This window comes from Ailuropoda melanoleuca, chromosome 4 (assembly GCF_002007445.2).
Source record: "Ailuropoda melanoleuca isolate Jingjing chromosome 4, ASM200744v2, whole genome shotgun sequence".
In the NCBI taxonomy this organism is placed as follows: Eukaryota; Metazoa; Chordata; class Mammalia; order Carnivora; family Ursidae; genus Ailuropoda; species Ailuropoda melanoleuca.
Window position 1 is genome coordinate 25,694,840 of NC_048221.1, and position 16,429 is coordinate 25,711,268.

Genomic DNA, 16,429 nt, shown 5'->3' on the forward strand with positions numbered 1-16,429 from the left:
GGCTGCCCGCGGCCGAGCGGCCGGGCTGGGGCGGGTTCCAGGGCCCGCCCCGCGGGGACGTGCGGCTTCGGCGGACCCGGGCTCGCGACACCGGGGCGCGCCCCCCGCTCGGGCCCAGAGCATCTTGTGTCCCACGCCGGACCGGGTTGGGGTGGGGGGGGACTTTGGCTACAGGGCAACAGCGAAGCACGGCCCGGTTGGGGACACCTCGAGTTTTGCTCGGCAATGATTTTTTTAGGGGGGTGGCTCTTATTAGCCACCGTTTGCCCTAATTTAAAGGCTGTGGCAGGGCTTCTGAGCCCTGCTTTAGGGCATTTTCTGCCCTCAGAGACGCACTGTGAGTGTAGCTGAGTTCTTGATGCTCAGATTTGTGTATCTTGGCATTTTTAATGGTTGATGTCAGAGGTGATAAATGACCGTGGTAATGGGGAGCCCCTGAAGCACCTGCTGGGCCGGCAGTGGTGGAGGTTGTGTCAGAGGGTGGGACGAGAGAGACAAAACAGATCCTCTTTGGATTTTCTGCTGAAGTTACCATGTTTCTGTTCGAGTATAGCTGTTCTGGAACAAGTTGATAAATCCAATTTTAGGACTTTGTGATAGAAGAGGTTTGAGTGGCAAGCAGACCCGGGGTGACCTGGTTTGGCCAAGAATGTTTAGGGTAACCCAGGTATCCCTTACCATTTCCCCTTGGCATATTTATTTTCTTCCTGCTGTCACAAATGTCCGAGTGCGATCTCAGAATAGGAAAAAAGCTAGAGGACAGCATTTAGCACAGGCCTGAGCCCAAGATTGGTGTTTTCAAATGAACAAATGTGTGGCTAGGAAAAGGAAAATCTTCTGATCTGCAGGGTTGGTAGTTTGAGAGAACTTGCTCTTTGGTTGAGAACGGTCAGTCCTTACTAGTATTTCATTTATGTAATGCCATAGATATTAAGGATTGACTGGTGAGGACTGCCATAGGTGCATTCCTAAGATTTGTGTGATTGAAATTTCCATAAATCATATTTTACCCAAAGCATTCCTACATAAAGGAATCCTAGGGTGACTCCTATGGATCCCTCAGTGTGTCTTGAATTTTGGTATTTAGAGTCTGTTTAAAACGGAACACACGTATTTATTTGGGTTTGGCTTTACCTTAGAGATAATCCTGAGTCATGCTTTAGAGAAGTTCCTTCTGTGATCAAGAGCTCAGCTGTCTGGTGGTCTCTATAAAAGCCGGCTGCTCCCCTTTACCTGTAATTCTGCCTTGTGGAGCTCTGGGGAAAGGAGGACTTGGGGAGATTGGAAGCAAATTAAGAGGGCTTTTCTTCCATATTTGTCCTGTTTCCATGCCAGGGCTTTAAATTACTTGTGTTCACACTTTCAAGTTTCTCAGTTTACCACAGAAATTTTGTTTATGCCACTGCCATTAGTATTTTCACGTTTGTTTAATACTCGCCAGTTTACAAATGGTTTCCTATTCATGATCTTGCTTATTTTCTCCTTTTCTGCAAGGAAGCTGGGCTTAAAGAGGCATTTCTTCAGGGTCTCATAATTAGTAAAGGAGCATAAGGGGGATACAGATCCTCACCAGTAACCAGTTCTCTTTCCTCTGCACTGGCCTGCGTGTACTTCAGAACCCTAGTCCTGATCTGTTACCTTGGAGGTCGGTTGTTGCCTTTGTGTTAATCCTAAATGGTATCATTATTTTGGGGAAGGTGGTATTACCCTATTTTATTTTGTAGAAACTGAGGCTAAGAGAAATCTTCTGATTTTGTGACTATTTATGACAGCTCTTTAGCATTAAGGTCATTTTTTTCAATCTAGACCTCCTTTCCTCTAGACTACATGGAGAGAGGAGAGAGAAAAAAATAATTAATTTTAGGAAAAAACAATCTCTTTCTGCGTTGGTATGGTTAAGGATACCCTAACACCATAATCACATTCTCCTTGTGTGCCTGGCTACTAGTGTCAGCCTATATGTGAATGTTAACCCAAAAGATACCTTTAGATGTCACTGAACTAGTTACTATAAAAAGTATTTCATTTTCAAACTTCCGTGTCTCAAGAACTGAGGAATTCTGTACAAAAGGTAATTTTGAAGGTATGTATAGATGGAATTTATTGAGTCTTCTTTTCTGAATGCCAGACACAAAAGATTTCAGGAGAAAGGCGTTTTATAGGGGCTGCCTGGAAACTTTGGGAAGGCAGTAGTAAACAGGTTTTTATTATTTATCCGAGTTTGGAGGTATGTATTCTGATGGATAAGTTGTTATATAGGAGTAGGACTTTTGCCTGGGAGAATACTTAGTTTTAGTCTGTAGCAGAAATGACAAACCCAGAATATTTATGTAGAATTAGCTAACCGTAACTAAAAGCTTGACTGCAGTTCTGTAGTGTTGAGGAGAACGGCCCCGGGTTCTAGGGTTATTCTGGAGGTTATTAACTTGTTGGATTGTGCATTTTTCGGATTTGCTACTTCAGAAAGTTGTTAGCAATTTCTTAAAAGGCTTTTATAAATTCTTTAGTATGTGTTTTCCTTAGCTTAATTATCTAACATTACACTGTCAGAATTTACACATTAGTCATAATTAATCTTTGCAGCTTAAGTGTAGGTGAATTTTCAGTGCTGTTTTATATTCTTTGGGAATGGTCAGCCAGTTGTTTCCGCAAGAATTTTATTTGCACCAAAGGTCAGATATTTTCAGGTAGGACTGATTTTCAAGGGCCAGAAGCCTTTCTTTGAACTTTATAATTGTTTGTGCTTGGTTGCATTCACTGCTGTTTAAAATGATCTTTAGTAAGAGGAATCACTTTAAAGAACAGTTTTTTTCATTGTTATCCTCATAATCTCTATTCCTGGCAAATTTTCTGGAATATTAGATTTTTCTTTGTCTTCATCGAGTAAAAAAGGCTCATTTGATGCCCATTTCAAGATCTTCCTTCTGCTGGCTGTCTTGTAGTCATTTAACTTCTCATTAAGCCCTCCATTGGAGACTGTGCCAGAAGAGAGAGAAGATGAAAAGCAAATGAATCATTTTCTAATTGCTAGCAGCTCTGAAAAATGATTTAGTAGAAGAGATTGACACTATCCCGGAAATTTTTTCGGATTATATTTTATTTCATTCATCTGTATTGTCTCTGAGATGTTCCTAACAGTATTCAATTTAGAGGCTGATTATCCCGCTGTTGGATGATCAGGAACCTAACTGCTTTTTTTTGGTTTGTTTCTTGCTGTATCTAAGCATTAAGCATCTCCACAGACGATGTTTAGAAGTAAGGAGTGGGGGTAAAATTTAAACTAATCAATACTATTTTTTCCCCTTAGAGCTCTTTAGTGAACAATTTGATTTTTTTGTATAGTTTAGTCATTGTTATTGGAAGTGACTAATAGTAACTTCATTTTATTTTGAGTATCTGTATCTTATACACAAATGTAGGGAGGCTTTTGGGTGCTTTTTAAGAAACATGGGCTTATATAGATTCCCATAAGTGCTTTCTTGAATTATTAAGCTTGAGGTTTCATTACATCTTTGTATTGGAACAGAACCTGGGCTTTTGCTCTGGAACAGATTCAAAGGCATCATCTAGTTTTCTTTTTATGATTGTTCAAGAAGTTATCTTGTTTTGGTTTAGCAGTAAAAGGGGGGGGGCAAAGGATTAATAGTGGACAGACCTTGCGTAACAGCTGTAGCATTGATGATGTCTGGTCCTTTCCTTTATCTTTGGTCTCCCATTTCTCATTTAATCATTTGGATATTCATGGATTGGAGTTCTTTACTTAAGACAAAGGACACTAGCCTTCAGTCACACTAGTCAGTAGGTTCTTGCTATTTTGCCTCAGGGGAATTTTTACAAACCCATTGTGATTGCTCCCTTAGACTGAGTTACTATTAAATTTGTGAATAAAGTCCACCTGCTAGGGGGTCTAAAGTTAATCCTTTCAGTTTCTTATTTCTTGGATTCTTTCAGTTTCTACCCAAAGAAGGGGTTTATAGAAAAATCTAGACTAGGAGTCAGAAAATCCAAGTTCTTTTTTTTTTTTTTTTTTTAAATTTTTTTTTTTTTTTTTTTTTTTTAAATATTTTATTTATTTATTTGACAGAGACAGCCAGCGAGAGAGGGAACACAAGCAGGGGGAGTGGGAGAGGAAGAAGCAGGCTCACAGCGGAGGAACCTGATGTGGGGCTCGATCCCATAACGCCGGGATCACGCCCTGAGCCGAAGGCAGACGCTTAACAGCTGTGCCACCCAGGCGCCCCGAGAAAATCCAAGTTCTTAATCAGTTACTTTCCAGCTATGGGAACTTGAGCAAGTCTTTTAATCTGCCGTTTCTCTATTTTAGAGAAATCTCTAAAATGGGGACAGTAATTCATGCATTGCTTATTGTATCAGGAATATTGTGGGAGAAAAAGGCCCATCTCCTTTTATTTAAATTGTTTCTTCTTTTGGAATCCCTCCTCTCAGGTTGTCCAAATATTCCTGTAGAGTTCTCCTGAGTGAGCTCTTCCTGAAGTCTGCCCATTTGGAAGTGTTCTTGCTTTTCTTTCCGAAGGCCTCTGCTTGTCCATCCGTTATGTAGCACTTTTCTGTACAGTTGTTGCATGTTGCCTTTCTTCACAGATAGAAAGCTCCATGAGGGCAAGGATTGTATCTTTCCTATTTCTGTGTCTCTACATTGCACATCGCCCCCCCCACCAAGTTGACCTATAATAAATTTTGGTTGACTGAGTTATTTTTGAGGCTGTCAGGAATGAAAACTTTGGGTGGTGGGAAGATGCCAAAGATGAGCCTAGTATCAGAACCTTTGGATGACTGGCCTTTTAAATCACCCCGTTACTGATCTGTCCGTTGTATCAGTACCTGAATTGGATGTTCATAATATAAATTGGTAAAACCTGTTTTCTTGGTTCTGTTTACTTCAAATACTGAGAAGCAAGTCAGAGGAATGAAAGGTGGTCACAACCCCCTGAATTTGACATTTGTTCCACTTCTCATCCTATTGCATGTGGAGGTCTATCTATATCCAGCTTCTGAGTATGGACAATTAAACCTGACTGCACGTTGTCTGGTCCACATTTTAGCTTGTTTTCTTTGAAGAATGTGCAAGGTGGAAAAATAGATGCTTCAGGCTCTGATTTCAGCCCATGCTGTGCTATGCAAATGTTCTCTACATGCCTGAGTGACCTTTTTGAGAAAGAGCCTTTGTGATCTTCTGTAGCCAGGGCCTGTTCTGAGAATAGTGTGCCAAATTTCTCTAAAAGTGGGAAAAGTGAATCTGTTCAAAGACCATATAAAAAAGCCAGTGCTTTTCCTGGATAAATACCGGTAAGTTCATGTTTCTTACTGTCTCTTGCCAGAGCTTTTGAAATTTGCTCTGCAATTTGCTTTGCCAGTTGATTTGGAGAATGATACGTGTGAGAGGGGACTGACTAAAGCAGTTCCGTAGCTGGGAAAGTGTTTAAGTGCTTTTGAATTGTAGATAAAAATAAATTCAAACTGGCATCATTAGTAGCTGGGTGTTTATCAATGTCTTCAGGCTGGTTCTCCGTTAAGTGCCGGCTGAGTGACTCGCAACCAGATTTGTAAGTTTCCTCTTGTCCCAAATTGTGCTCTGATGATTTGGCATTTAAATTGTTTTCTATTTGTTTTGATTATTGTACAGAATGAAATATATCATTATTAAAAGTATAATTAGTTTTTTTATGTTATAAAAGAAATCCTGTTCTGATGTATTTCTCTTGGAAAGTGATACTGGTGTCTCGGAGGTTTATGGCTTTTGATGCTTTTACTGAGATGTTTAGTTTCTATAGCTGAAATGGATAAAAAAGAGTTTTATCTTTCTCCCTTTCCTTAACCACCTTTTTGATAAGGATCATTATAGGTTTGCACCAGGCTAGCGTTGTACAGTTAATCATAATGTTCTCCTATAGAAATTGTAAAAATTAAATTTTCAGAGAGGATAGGTAAAATTTGAATGACTGGCTTACTTACTAGGCTCTTCTTCCTTCCCTAAGCATAGGATAATTTTTTTCTCTAAAGATTGTCTATCTCTTAGGTATGTATGGACAGTCCTAGAGGAATGCTTTCTCCAGATCTTTGCCCTGTAGCCGGTTTTGGTTGAGCAACGATGAGTGATGAGTAGCTGCTAGCTGTCTGCTCTGTTGGGTGGGAAAATCCTTCTCTGTTTTCATAGTTACATGCTCTGTCATGTGTCTTTTTCTTCTCCCCAAGTTTCCCTGGAACCTGGGCTCCCCGAGACGCAGCGCTGGAGCAGATGGATAATGGAGACTGGGGCTATATGGTGAGATGCTTTTGCAGATGCATTTTGAAGGCTGGCAAATAATTTGTGTCTTTTCCCCCTTCTTCTGTATTCTTAGGTATAATAAATCTTATAAGAAAGAAAATTATAAATTAGTACATCATCAACTCCCTCTTAATTAGTTTATTTTTTGGGTCTCGTTTGGTGTTTTTATGTAAGCAAAGTCAATATGAACTCTCTAAGTGACTTTTTATAATCACTTATCTGAGAGCATAATATTTTTTTGGTCTTTAAAGTGTGTTGCTCTTAAAACTCTTCCTTCATAGAGTAGTGACTATTAAGATGGTCTAGTAGGTAATGGTAGAGAGGCTATTTTCTTGTGTTAGGGAAGTTAAAGGTTGAGAAGCTGCCACTTCTCCCACTTGTACTTTTTTTGAGTGTGCATGTCTTCCTATTTTCCTTTTCCTTTGTTAAGAAATATTTCACTTGTGTAATACAGAAGTCCCTCTGTCTGTCTTTATTTATTTTTCTTACATATAATTTTTAAAAGGGAAGGTATGTATTATTTGGAGAAGCTTGCTTTTCAAAATTAAAGGCCAGATTTCAACTTCAGTGTTACAAAAGTGAATACATGATCAGATTCTAAAAATTGAAAGCTGCTGTGTCAGCCTTTGGGTATATAAGATTGTGTTGACTAACTGTGTATTATAACTTAGTATTTGGCACTGTTATTTCCATGGAGAAGTTATAAAAACTGGCTGCACAAATTTTTATCTTTAAAGTAAGTTTTATGATTTGTTTCCCTTTTTTGAGTGGGAAAAATGAAAGAAGTATTGAAAGTAGATATTTTTATAGTATCAAATCATTTTTATTCTATTTTGTGTTAAATTGAGTTAAGAAAAAGGAAGGTCTCTCTTTTTTTAATCAGAAAAAAACTTATGTGAGTAAATTTTAACTTGGCTTTTCTCTTCCCATAGTATATACTCTGACCTAAAAACTTCTCTTTAGATACTGGGCCTGAAATTAAGTGGCTTTGGAAGTCATGCTCTCCTTTTTTAGTGTAAGGCTTTAATGAATTAGATTTATCCTTTCCTATTGAAAGAAAACATTAGATCCCTTCATCTGGGTAGGTTTATCATTGACAGTAAAGCTATTTTGCATTATAGGATTGCTAAATACATTATAGCCTGAACGAATCTTTTGCCTTGCTTGTTGTTACCATTAATTTTCTTAATTTGTCAAAGTTAGAATTTAAGAAATTTCAGATGACTGATCACTTTTTAAAAATTTCAGATGACTGACCCAGTCACGTTAAATGTAGGTGGACACTTGTATACAACGTCTCTCACCACATTGACGCGTTACCCGGATTCCATGCTTGGAGCTATGTTTGGGGGCGACTTCCCTACAGCTCGAGACCCTCAAGGCAATTACTTCATTGATCGAGATGGACCTCTTTTCCGATATGTCCTCAACTTCTTAAGAACTTCAGAGTTGACCTTACCCCTGGATTTTAAGGAATTTGATCTGCTTCGGAAAGAAGCAGATTTTTATCAGATTGAGCCCTTGATTCAATGTCTCAATGACCCCAAGCCTCTGTATCCTATGGATACTTTTGAAGAAGTTGTGGAGTTATCTAGTACTCGGAAGCTTTCTAAGTACTCCAACCCAGTAGCTGTCATCATAACCCAATTAACCATCACCACCAAGGTTCATTCCTTACTAGAAGGTATCTCAAACTATTTCACAAAGTGGAATAAGCACATGATGGACACCAGAGATTGCCAGGTTTCCTTTACTTTCGGACCCTGTGATTATCACCAGGAAGTTTCTCTCCGGGTCCACCTGATGGAATACATTACAAAACAAGGTTTCACGATCCGCAACACCCGAGTGCATCACATGAGTGAGCGGGCCAATGAGAACACAGTGGAGCACAACTGGACTTTCTGTAGGCTGGCCCGGAAGACTGATGACTGATCTCCAAGCCTGGGAGAAGTTCCTGGAAACTGACTCTCCAGGACATGGAAGAGACTTTTTTTTTTTTTTTTAATCACAGTGTGCGATTTTTTTTTTTTTAATATTTTTATTTATTTGAAGGCATTGAGGACCAGAAGGAAGTTTTGTGCTTTAGCAGACTCCTCTATGTTTTGTTCCCTTTACCTTGAGTATGCATGTGCCTGTTCGGAGCCTCCAGATACCTTTTTTATAAAAAGAAGTATGAAAATCATTATGGTATATAATCTACTCTTAACAGAGCTTTTTTTATTACAGTGCTACAATGATTTCTGATTACATGGTCCCTAACTCAACTAGAAGGCTAAAAATGCAGGAATGAAAGAATAAACAGAGTACTCATGATGCCTTTGAGAAAAATCAAAACATCATGTAGGGTGACCTAGTTTCCAAACCAATAAGCAGTATTGTAATATTAAAGGAAAACTGTTCCAGTCATTTAAAAGTACTTGTTAAGTACTGCTTTTTACAGTTATGACAACTGTTTCTTTCTATGCATATAAATCAAGCAACCAAATATCTGTAGCCATGGAAATGTCTGACTAGAAATATTTATATTGGATTCTGAATACAAAATGTCCCTGTGGTAGAACTCTTACTTCTTATGCCTGGTGCAGTATAATTCCCAAGTGTACTGTCCACCAGAAGAAAAAAACTAATAAAAAATGAAATATGAAAATTAGATTTGTATTTGTTGATTATTGTTACTTAGGGGGGGAAATCATATTTCTTGCTTCAAATATGCATTGTTTGGTTTATATATACAAATACCTTTGTATTTGACTCAAGAGGACTCAGAGCCTTCAGATGCAGTTTATAGCATCTCCTGTGTTACTGGAGCAGGGATGGATGGAATTGATTGTTTTTTCTAAAAGAGTGCATACAGTGAACATAGGGTTTGATAAATTTTTTCAGATAGGACTTATGTTGAAGATTACAGATTTTTCTTCAGTAAGCCACCAGTTGTCACCATTGAATATGACCCTTATTCTAGCTTTGTACTGAACACAGGGACAAACTGCCTTTTCAGTCACTTTTTTCTCACAATATTACTGTGGCCCACAAATATATTTTATTATTACAGTTAAGTCTGCTTCTGAGGAGAAAAACTAAACTGCAGTGAGTGAAGGCTCTGGAACAGGAGATATGTATGTACTTTATTCATTGTGGTCTTACTTCAAATAGTTGGTTTGATTCTTTCTTGGAAGTTACAGGAAGGATTATGTTAGTTATAGTGAGACTTCCTAGTTTGTTAGAACACCTTATAAAAGAAGTCATGTAATTTCTTCCCTGTTTTCTAAGGGAAGGGTAGAGTTCCGAGGCTGTGGCCCTCAGGCGGGTCACTCCTTTTCTCTTTTTCATGAGAAGATTCTGAGATTCTCTCTCTGAAAGGAGGATGAGAACACCTTACCGACATCCATTTTTGCCCATGTGTCTGAAAATTTAAGATTTGACAAATGACTGGGGCGCCTGGGTGGCACAGCGGTTAAGCGTCTGCCTTCGGCTCAGGGCGTGATCCCGGCGTTATGGGATCGAGCCCCACGTCAGGCTCCTCTGCCATGAGCCTGCTTCTTCCTCTCCCACTCCCCCTGCTTGTGTTCCCTCTCTCGCTGGCTGTCTCTAACTCTGTCAAATAAATAAATAAAATCTTAAAAAAAAAAAAGACTGCCTTTAAAAAAAAAAAAAAAAAGATTTGACAAATGACCAACATCTAGAAACCTATAATTACCCTGTTTTCACCATCTTCAACTAAAACATCTTCAGCCATCTTCAAACTAAAATCCCTTCATGCTATTGGCAGGTTGCTGTGGTTTTAGTAAATGTGCTAGTGTGAAGTTATCTTTTTAGAAAATTGTCTCATACTTCAAATTGATTAGAGGTTAACCCTCCCCCTCAAAAAACATCCACTTATGTGTTGTTGAGTTGGTGGAGGTAGATGCAAGACAGAGTGATTTGGACTGAAAGTTGATGTGGAAATGGGAATAATAGTTGTTCGACGGTTTTAAAAGTTAAAATCTGATGGGGTCTCTTCCTTGCTCAGTTCACTGGAGAGAAGTTTGTTTTGGTAAATTTTCTCAGACTTATTAATTATTAATAACTAAGGGGCCCCTGGGTGGCTCAGTCATTTGTTGAGTGTCCGACTCTTGATCTCAGCTCAGGTCTTGATCTCAGGGTTGTGAGTTTGAGCCCTGCATTGGATTCCATGCAGGGTGTGGAGCCTACTTAAAAAAATAATAATAATTAACAACTAAATGATTATTTTTATGAGTAAATTAGGAAAAGTAGCCAGCTGAGATCTTTTGCAATTTGGTGGCATTTAATTTTGAGTGTTTTATTCAGTTGCGCGATATGAAAAATGTAGTTTGATTATATTTGGTAATTTGAGACAATTATGTGTTTTAAGAAAATTTTAAATCATTTTCACTGCGAAATAGTTGATTTTCAAAAATTGATACTCAGTGGTATTCTTAGTACTCTACATTTTATTTAGATTACTCCAAGTACAGGCACTTTTGGAAGAGAATTGTGTATGTCCTTTTAAACCCTCGGATAAATGTGTGCTAAATTAGATATAAGTGATAACTGATGAGTCTATTGACTTTATTTTTTAAATTTATTCTTTTAAAGATTTTATTTATTTATTTGACAGAGAGAGAGAGAGATCACAAGTAGGCAGAGGAGCAGCAGAGGGAGAGGGAGAAGCTGGCTCCCTGCTGAGCAGGGAGCCTGATGCGGGACTCGATCCCAGGACCCTGGGATCATGACCTGAGCCAAAAGCAGATGCTTAATAGACTGAGCCACCCAAGTGCCCCATCTATTGACTTTAGATCTAAAGTAAAACTCTTTAGTTTTACTAAATAGATGCTACAAATGGATAGCACTACTGTTTTTTATTGTCGGAAATTTCAAACATATTCAGAAGTAGAATAGTGCAAACTTCCGTGGACCCACTGACCGACCATCTTCAGCACTTCGCTCTCCCTTTTTCCTTTCATGGGTTATCTTGAAGTAAAACACAGATGTTTTATCCATCCATCTAGATAATGACTTTAAAACATACCTACTTTAGAGGGTGCCTGGCTGGCTGAGTCGGTAGAGTATGCAACTTTTGCTCTTGGGATCGTGAGTTCGAGCCCCACGTTGGGTATAGAGCTTACATTATTGTTTTTTTAAAGATTTTATTTATTCATTAGAGAGAGGGAGAAAGAGACAGCATGAGTGGGGTGGCAGAGGGAGAGGGAGAAGCAGACTCCCTGCTGAGCAGGGAGCCTGAGGCAGGGCTGGATCCCAGGACCCCGGGATCATGACCTGAGCCAAAGACAGATGCTTAACTGAGCCACCCAGGCGCCCGTAGAGCTGACTTTACAAACAACAATATACATATATACGTACTTTGAAATATATAAAGTATATATGAAGCATACTTTAAAATTTAATGCTGTATATGCCATAGTACCATTATCACACGGTGGTGCCTCTTGAATGCTGTTGATTACTTCACAGCTTGGATCTCTGACTTTGTAATAGTGGTCTTAAGTATTTCTCGTAGGCAGGGTTCCCCTATTTGTAGAAAAAAGTGCATCGTTAAGACAATATTTCTGCCAGGATTAATGGTTTTTACTTTCAAATTAAGTTTTTAGTTTCAAAAAAGTAACATTATATAAGATTCTTAATTTTAAAAATTATTTTTAAAATCCATTTTGTGTGAACATATGGAGAAACATTTTTTCCAAAGGGCATCCTTCCTTTTCTCATGCAGATTTTAAATTGTGGATGCAGGTGGCCAATTAAGAAACAGCTTATCATTTGCTTTTAGAATTTAATACAAAGAAAATGCTTGACTTTTTGAGGTTCTTTGAAACTGAACATTAACCACAAAGCAAGCAACCAGAAGGTGGAATAAACTAATGAGGATTCTATGTCAGAGTGGGTTATACCCCATTGTTCATTAATGTTATGTCTTGATTCTCTCTCTCTTTTTTTTTTTTTTTAAGATTTTATTTGTTCATTTGTCAGAGTAAGATAGAGCACAAGCAGGGGGAGCGGCAGGCAGTGGGAGAAGCAGGCTCCCCACTGACGAAGGAGGCTGATGCCGGACTCGATCCCAGGACCCTGGGATCATGACCTGAGCCGAAGGCAGACGCCCAACCGACTGAACTAGCCAGGCATCCCGTATGTCTTGATTCTTCCTTCACAGCTCTAGCCTCATCTTTTATATTGTTTATTTACTTTTTTGCCTGTCTAGGCTAAAACTTTAGGCTCCTTATTGAAGATGGGGTCTATGACTCTTTTGTTCTTCACTGTAGCCTTAGTATCTAGAATAGTTTCTGGCATATAGCATCTGCTCAATAAATATTTATTGAATGACTGACCAAATGAATCAGTAGGTATGTTTAATGCATCTAGCAACTACTTGGACAATTTTTTACATCAAATAACTGGGGGAAATAGGGTTCTTGTTTTGAAATTATCCCTAGTGGTTCCTGCACTGCTTGCATCTATAGGGAACCACTTAAATATGAATTCACACGGGGAGCAGGAACAACTTTTTGCAATTCAGTCTGGAGAATCTGCCTTGAAATAGCATCCAGCTCAGGAGAAAAAGCCAAGACGCACACCACGGCTTGGGTGAACTATGAGAGAGCGCATCATCGTGTCTAGGGGTAAAGCTCAAGACTCTACCTGCCCCAGACAGAGGAGAGACTGTCTCATGATTCAAGACATTTAACCTGGCATAGCCCCTTTCTTCTGGTAGAAAATGTCAGTGAAATATGTTCCCGTTTGTAATTGTGTGTCTCCAAGGCACGTCTTAACGTAGCTGTTGATTTATTTGAAATACCCGCAGTGTGCCTTTTTCTACTAGTGCAAATGAGGGGGAAAAATGTCCCTTACTGCAGCTTCAAAATTATCGATAGCAGATTAGAAATACATACCTTAAAAGTGCTATTTTGGTAGACTCTCAAGGAGCCAGTAATGTAAGATTATGTGGCGATATGTTCAGTAGTCAGCTGGCTGTCATTTTGACTAACTGGCATCATTTCTCCAGGGTCATTGATAATCTCACATTCCCAAGTTGCTGTGCGTGGAAGAGTCACATGGCTATACCTGTCCCCTGTTTAGCACGGTATCGTAAGCCAAGGTGGTCAGAACCCACAGCACTGTGTATGCAGCGGGTTGTTCCTCTCACTGCATGCGTCATAAAACTGTGGTCATTTATTCCGTAAATGCAAAGTGGCTACTCCTAGACACATCCTGGAGTTAGGAAGAGGAAGACTCCATCCTTGTTCACAGTCAAGTTGCAGGAGATAAGGAAAAATAGAAGAGTGAATGGGATGAAGTGCACCAACATTTTACCAGGTCTGTTGATGTTGTGGACCCGGCGTGCCCCTCACCTCATTTACATAAGCCTGCCCTCGTATGGTATCCAGATTAAATGCTTTTCAAGTAAAGATTAGAAACAAAGTAAAAAACAAAAAACAAGAAAACTCCCTGTGTTCTTTAGTGAAGATGAGGAATCAGAACTGGCATGTTTCCTTGTATTGCTAGTTAAGCAGGTTTGAGCTAGATATGTCAGCATTTGCTGGCAGGTGTTAGAGCAGGGTCGGTTTTTCACTGGAGCATCAAAGGGCATATGTTTATCCTTAGACCACAGGAGCTAATCTGGAGTAGGAGGACTGCTGTCATTTTTGTGCCAGGATTTAAACAGTAGAAAGTAGGGAGATCTAATTATTAGAAAAATAACACGCCAGAAGTAGCTTAACTGTATTAAGCAGTAAATGTATCATGCTTTCTCTAAGTAAGTTCTTTATACTTTCTTGTCATCTTAAAAGGATGCCTCCCTGGAGACAGGGAGTGACCAAAATGGATTGGCCTTCTACCCGACAAGCATCTTGGAGATGACCAGTTGTGTTATAATTTTAGATAATCATGTTAAATTAAGCTATGAGGTATGACAGGATGCAAAATGTGAAGAGCAAGTCTAACACCATGCTAAGTGTGAATGAAAGCCTGAGAGCTGCCAATTTTATGAGGTGTTAAGACACCTTTTCTGAAATTTGACCTAAGGGGTAAAAAAGTAAGCTTCACTATCTGAGTAACATATTTACACTATAGTGCTTAAAATAATCTGTTGCATATCTATAGATTATCTTTGTTTTGATCATCTGTATCAAATCTATTAAATCTTGGTTACCAAATTCTAAATATAGGGTTTATTTCTTTACTCCAGTTACTATAGTCATTGACATTCATAACATTTCCCAGTGAGGCTTACAGCAGAGAGTCTGGGACGCTGGCCCTAGATCATTAGGATTTTAGGAGTCCTCCCCTCTTCTGTCAATGACATAGAGTTCTGGCATTCTGTCTTAGGTAGGACAGCTGGGGATCTTTTTGCCATAACCCTTGTAATTGTCATTTATGCTGGGCTGCCGATGGCCCTGCAGCCGCCGCCTTTGTTCCTGGGATTGTGTTCCTCAGACTGCAGAGAAAGGAGGCATCTCCAGCAGACAGATCTGAGAGTGATCCCCCACCCCAAGCTTCCTATCCCCTCTGAATACCCATTTTTATCAACACAAAACTGAAAGTTAAAAGACTGAAAATAAGATGGTTAAATCACTGCAACGATTTATCTTCTTATTTTTGTTTCTTAAAAGCTAGTTTGCCACTATGTGCGTATGCCCTTGGGTGTGTCAAGCCATGATTTAGAGCATGGACCTTCCTTCTGATTCCCTTTACCAAATTCTGAGCAATGCCTTTTGCTGATTAAAGTCCAGACTTAGAGTTCCTGCCAGGCCACATCCCCACTCCTGGTTTCTTTTATGTATTCTCAAAATATTTCCAACAGACATGCTATGCCAAGCAATTTCCAACCTAATGGGAATCAATTAAAATGAGAAAACATGGAGGTGTATTCACTGCTTGTTCTCTGCTCTCTTACATAATTTATAATGTGTTCTACTCAACTACCTGAGTATTGGTCGGTGACTCCTGGGCCCAGTGGAACAGACGTTCATAGACATTTCCATCGTAACAGCCAAGTGCTGAATTTAAACAGTGATCCGTGAAGTCAAAAGCATCAGTTAACAAGATGGCATCCTTCCTGTGCGAGAAAACAAGCGTTTGTGAGTATTTTAGATTGCTCTTATGAATCCAATTAATCAGGGATGGTGAATAACAACACCTAATTAGAGGTTGCATCATTATTCCCTTTTGAACAACTCAGCTTTAATTTTTTAAAAGTTTTAATTTTTGATCTATTCTCTATACAAGTATAAAGAGTCCAGTAGTCTTCAAGGCTTGTCGTTTAAAATCAGCACCTCCCTGTCTCACCTCTACTCCCCCCACCCCTGGAATCAGTTTCAGTCTTGTAGCTGAGATTTTTTGACTGTCTGTATCTTGTTTGGATTGCTACTTCTTGATTGTTCTGTTTTAGATATATCTGTCAACTCTTCATTACAAACAGATAAGGATAGGTTTTTGGTCCTCTCTCGTCACCCCTATGTCATGCCCCCCCTCACCCTGCTGCTTCTCCTCGGCCTTCCTGCTCCCAGTATAGTTGATTTTGGTCAGACTTCTATTCAGTGCTTTACATTGTTACGGTTGTATGTGTGCATATGATTGTGACTTTATGTCTCCTGCTCACAGCTGAGCTGTGTCCCTATCACGTCTCTCCCATTAGTGATCTACCTCCTGGTCCTCTGTTTCTCTCTCCAACTCTTCTGTCATCTTCCTTAGTGATTTCATTGCCCACATGAGTGTTCCTCTAAAACACGGCTTCTCAGTTCTGGGATCTTCTCCACTGACCGTATTCTGCAGCCTCCCTCTGTCATTCTCCGCCAAGATCCCACCCCAGGACTTGGTCTTCCACATCTGCACCTTCCCTGTGATGTGGGGCGTGATCCTTTCACTGGCTTCTGCCCTTTTAGCTTACTCCCTCTAGAGTTCTGACTCCGATAGCACCCCCCTTTTTTCTTTTTCAAGCAACAAAATGTGTTTTATTTTAGTGTATTGAATGAAATGTTTTTAAAAAATTTTAACATCCTTCTTTTCCTTTTTTTTTAGCAAAGGCTATAAAGCATAACATTGTGATTGTTTATACTCTTCCCCAGCCCTCCTTTTATGAAGCAGTTGAGCTGACTGGGATACTGTACCTACCTGTTTTAATATGAGAGG

At 39.4% G+C, this 16,429-nt stretch overlaps 2 protein-coding genes across 11 annotated transcripts in view; one reads left to right on the forward strand and one right to left on the reverse strand.

The window, feature by feature from the left end:
• Nucleotides 1–8,936, forward strand: part of KCTD6 (potassium channel tetramerization domain containing 6) — a 39,086-nt gene extending 30,150 nt beyond the window's left edge. For all 3 annotated transcript variants that reach the window (XM_034658555.1, XM_034658556.1, XM_034658554.1), the window contains 2 exons: nucleotides 6,214–6,283; nucleotides 7,535–8,936. In XM_034658555.1, coding sequence (XP_034514446.1) covers nucleotides 6,214–6,283; nucleotides 7,535–8,221 — 757 coding nt within the window. In that variant the 3' untranslated portion in view covers nucleotides 8,222–8,936. The remainder of the gene's footprint in view (nucleotides 1–6,213; nucleotides 6,284–7,534) is intronic.
• Nucleotides 6,243–16,429, reverse strand: part of ACOX2 (acyl-CoA oxidase 2) — a 35,996-nt gene continuing 25,809 nt past the window's right edge. For 4 of the 8 annotated variants that reach the window (XM_034658542.1, XM_002913531.4, XM_034658537.1 and 1 more), the window contains 2 exons: nucleotides 15,224–15,356; nucleotides 11,573–11,818 (listed from right to left, as the gene is read on the reverse strand). In XM_034658542.1, coding sequence (XP_034514433.1) covers nucleotides 11,756–11,818; nucleotides 15,224–15,356 — 196 coding nt within the window. In that variant the 3' untranslated portion in view covers nucleotides 11,573–11,755. Of the gene's footprint in view, nucleotides 6,371–8,316; nucleotides 8,443–9,514; nucleotides 9,693–10,822; nucleotides 11,261–11,572; nucleotides 11,819–15,223; nucleotides 15,357–16,429 lie in introns of those variants that run through there. The other 4 variants (XM_034658539.1, XM_034658538.1, XM_034658541.1 and 1 more) reach the window with 4 other exon arrangements.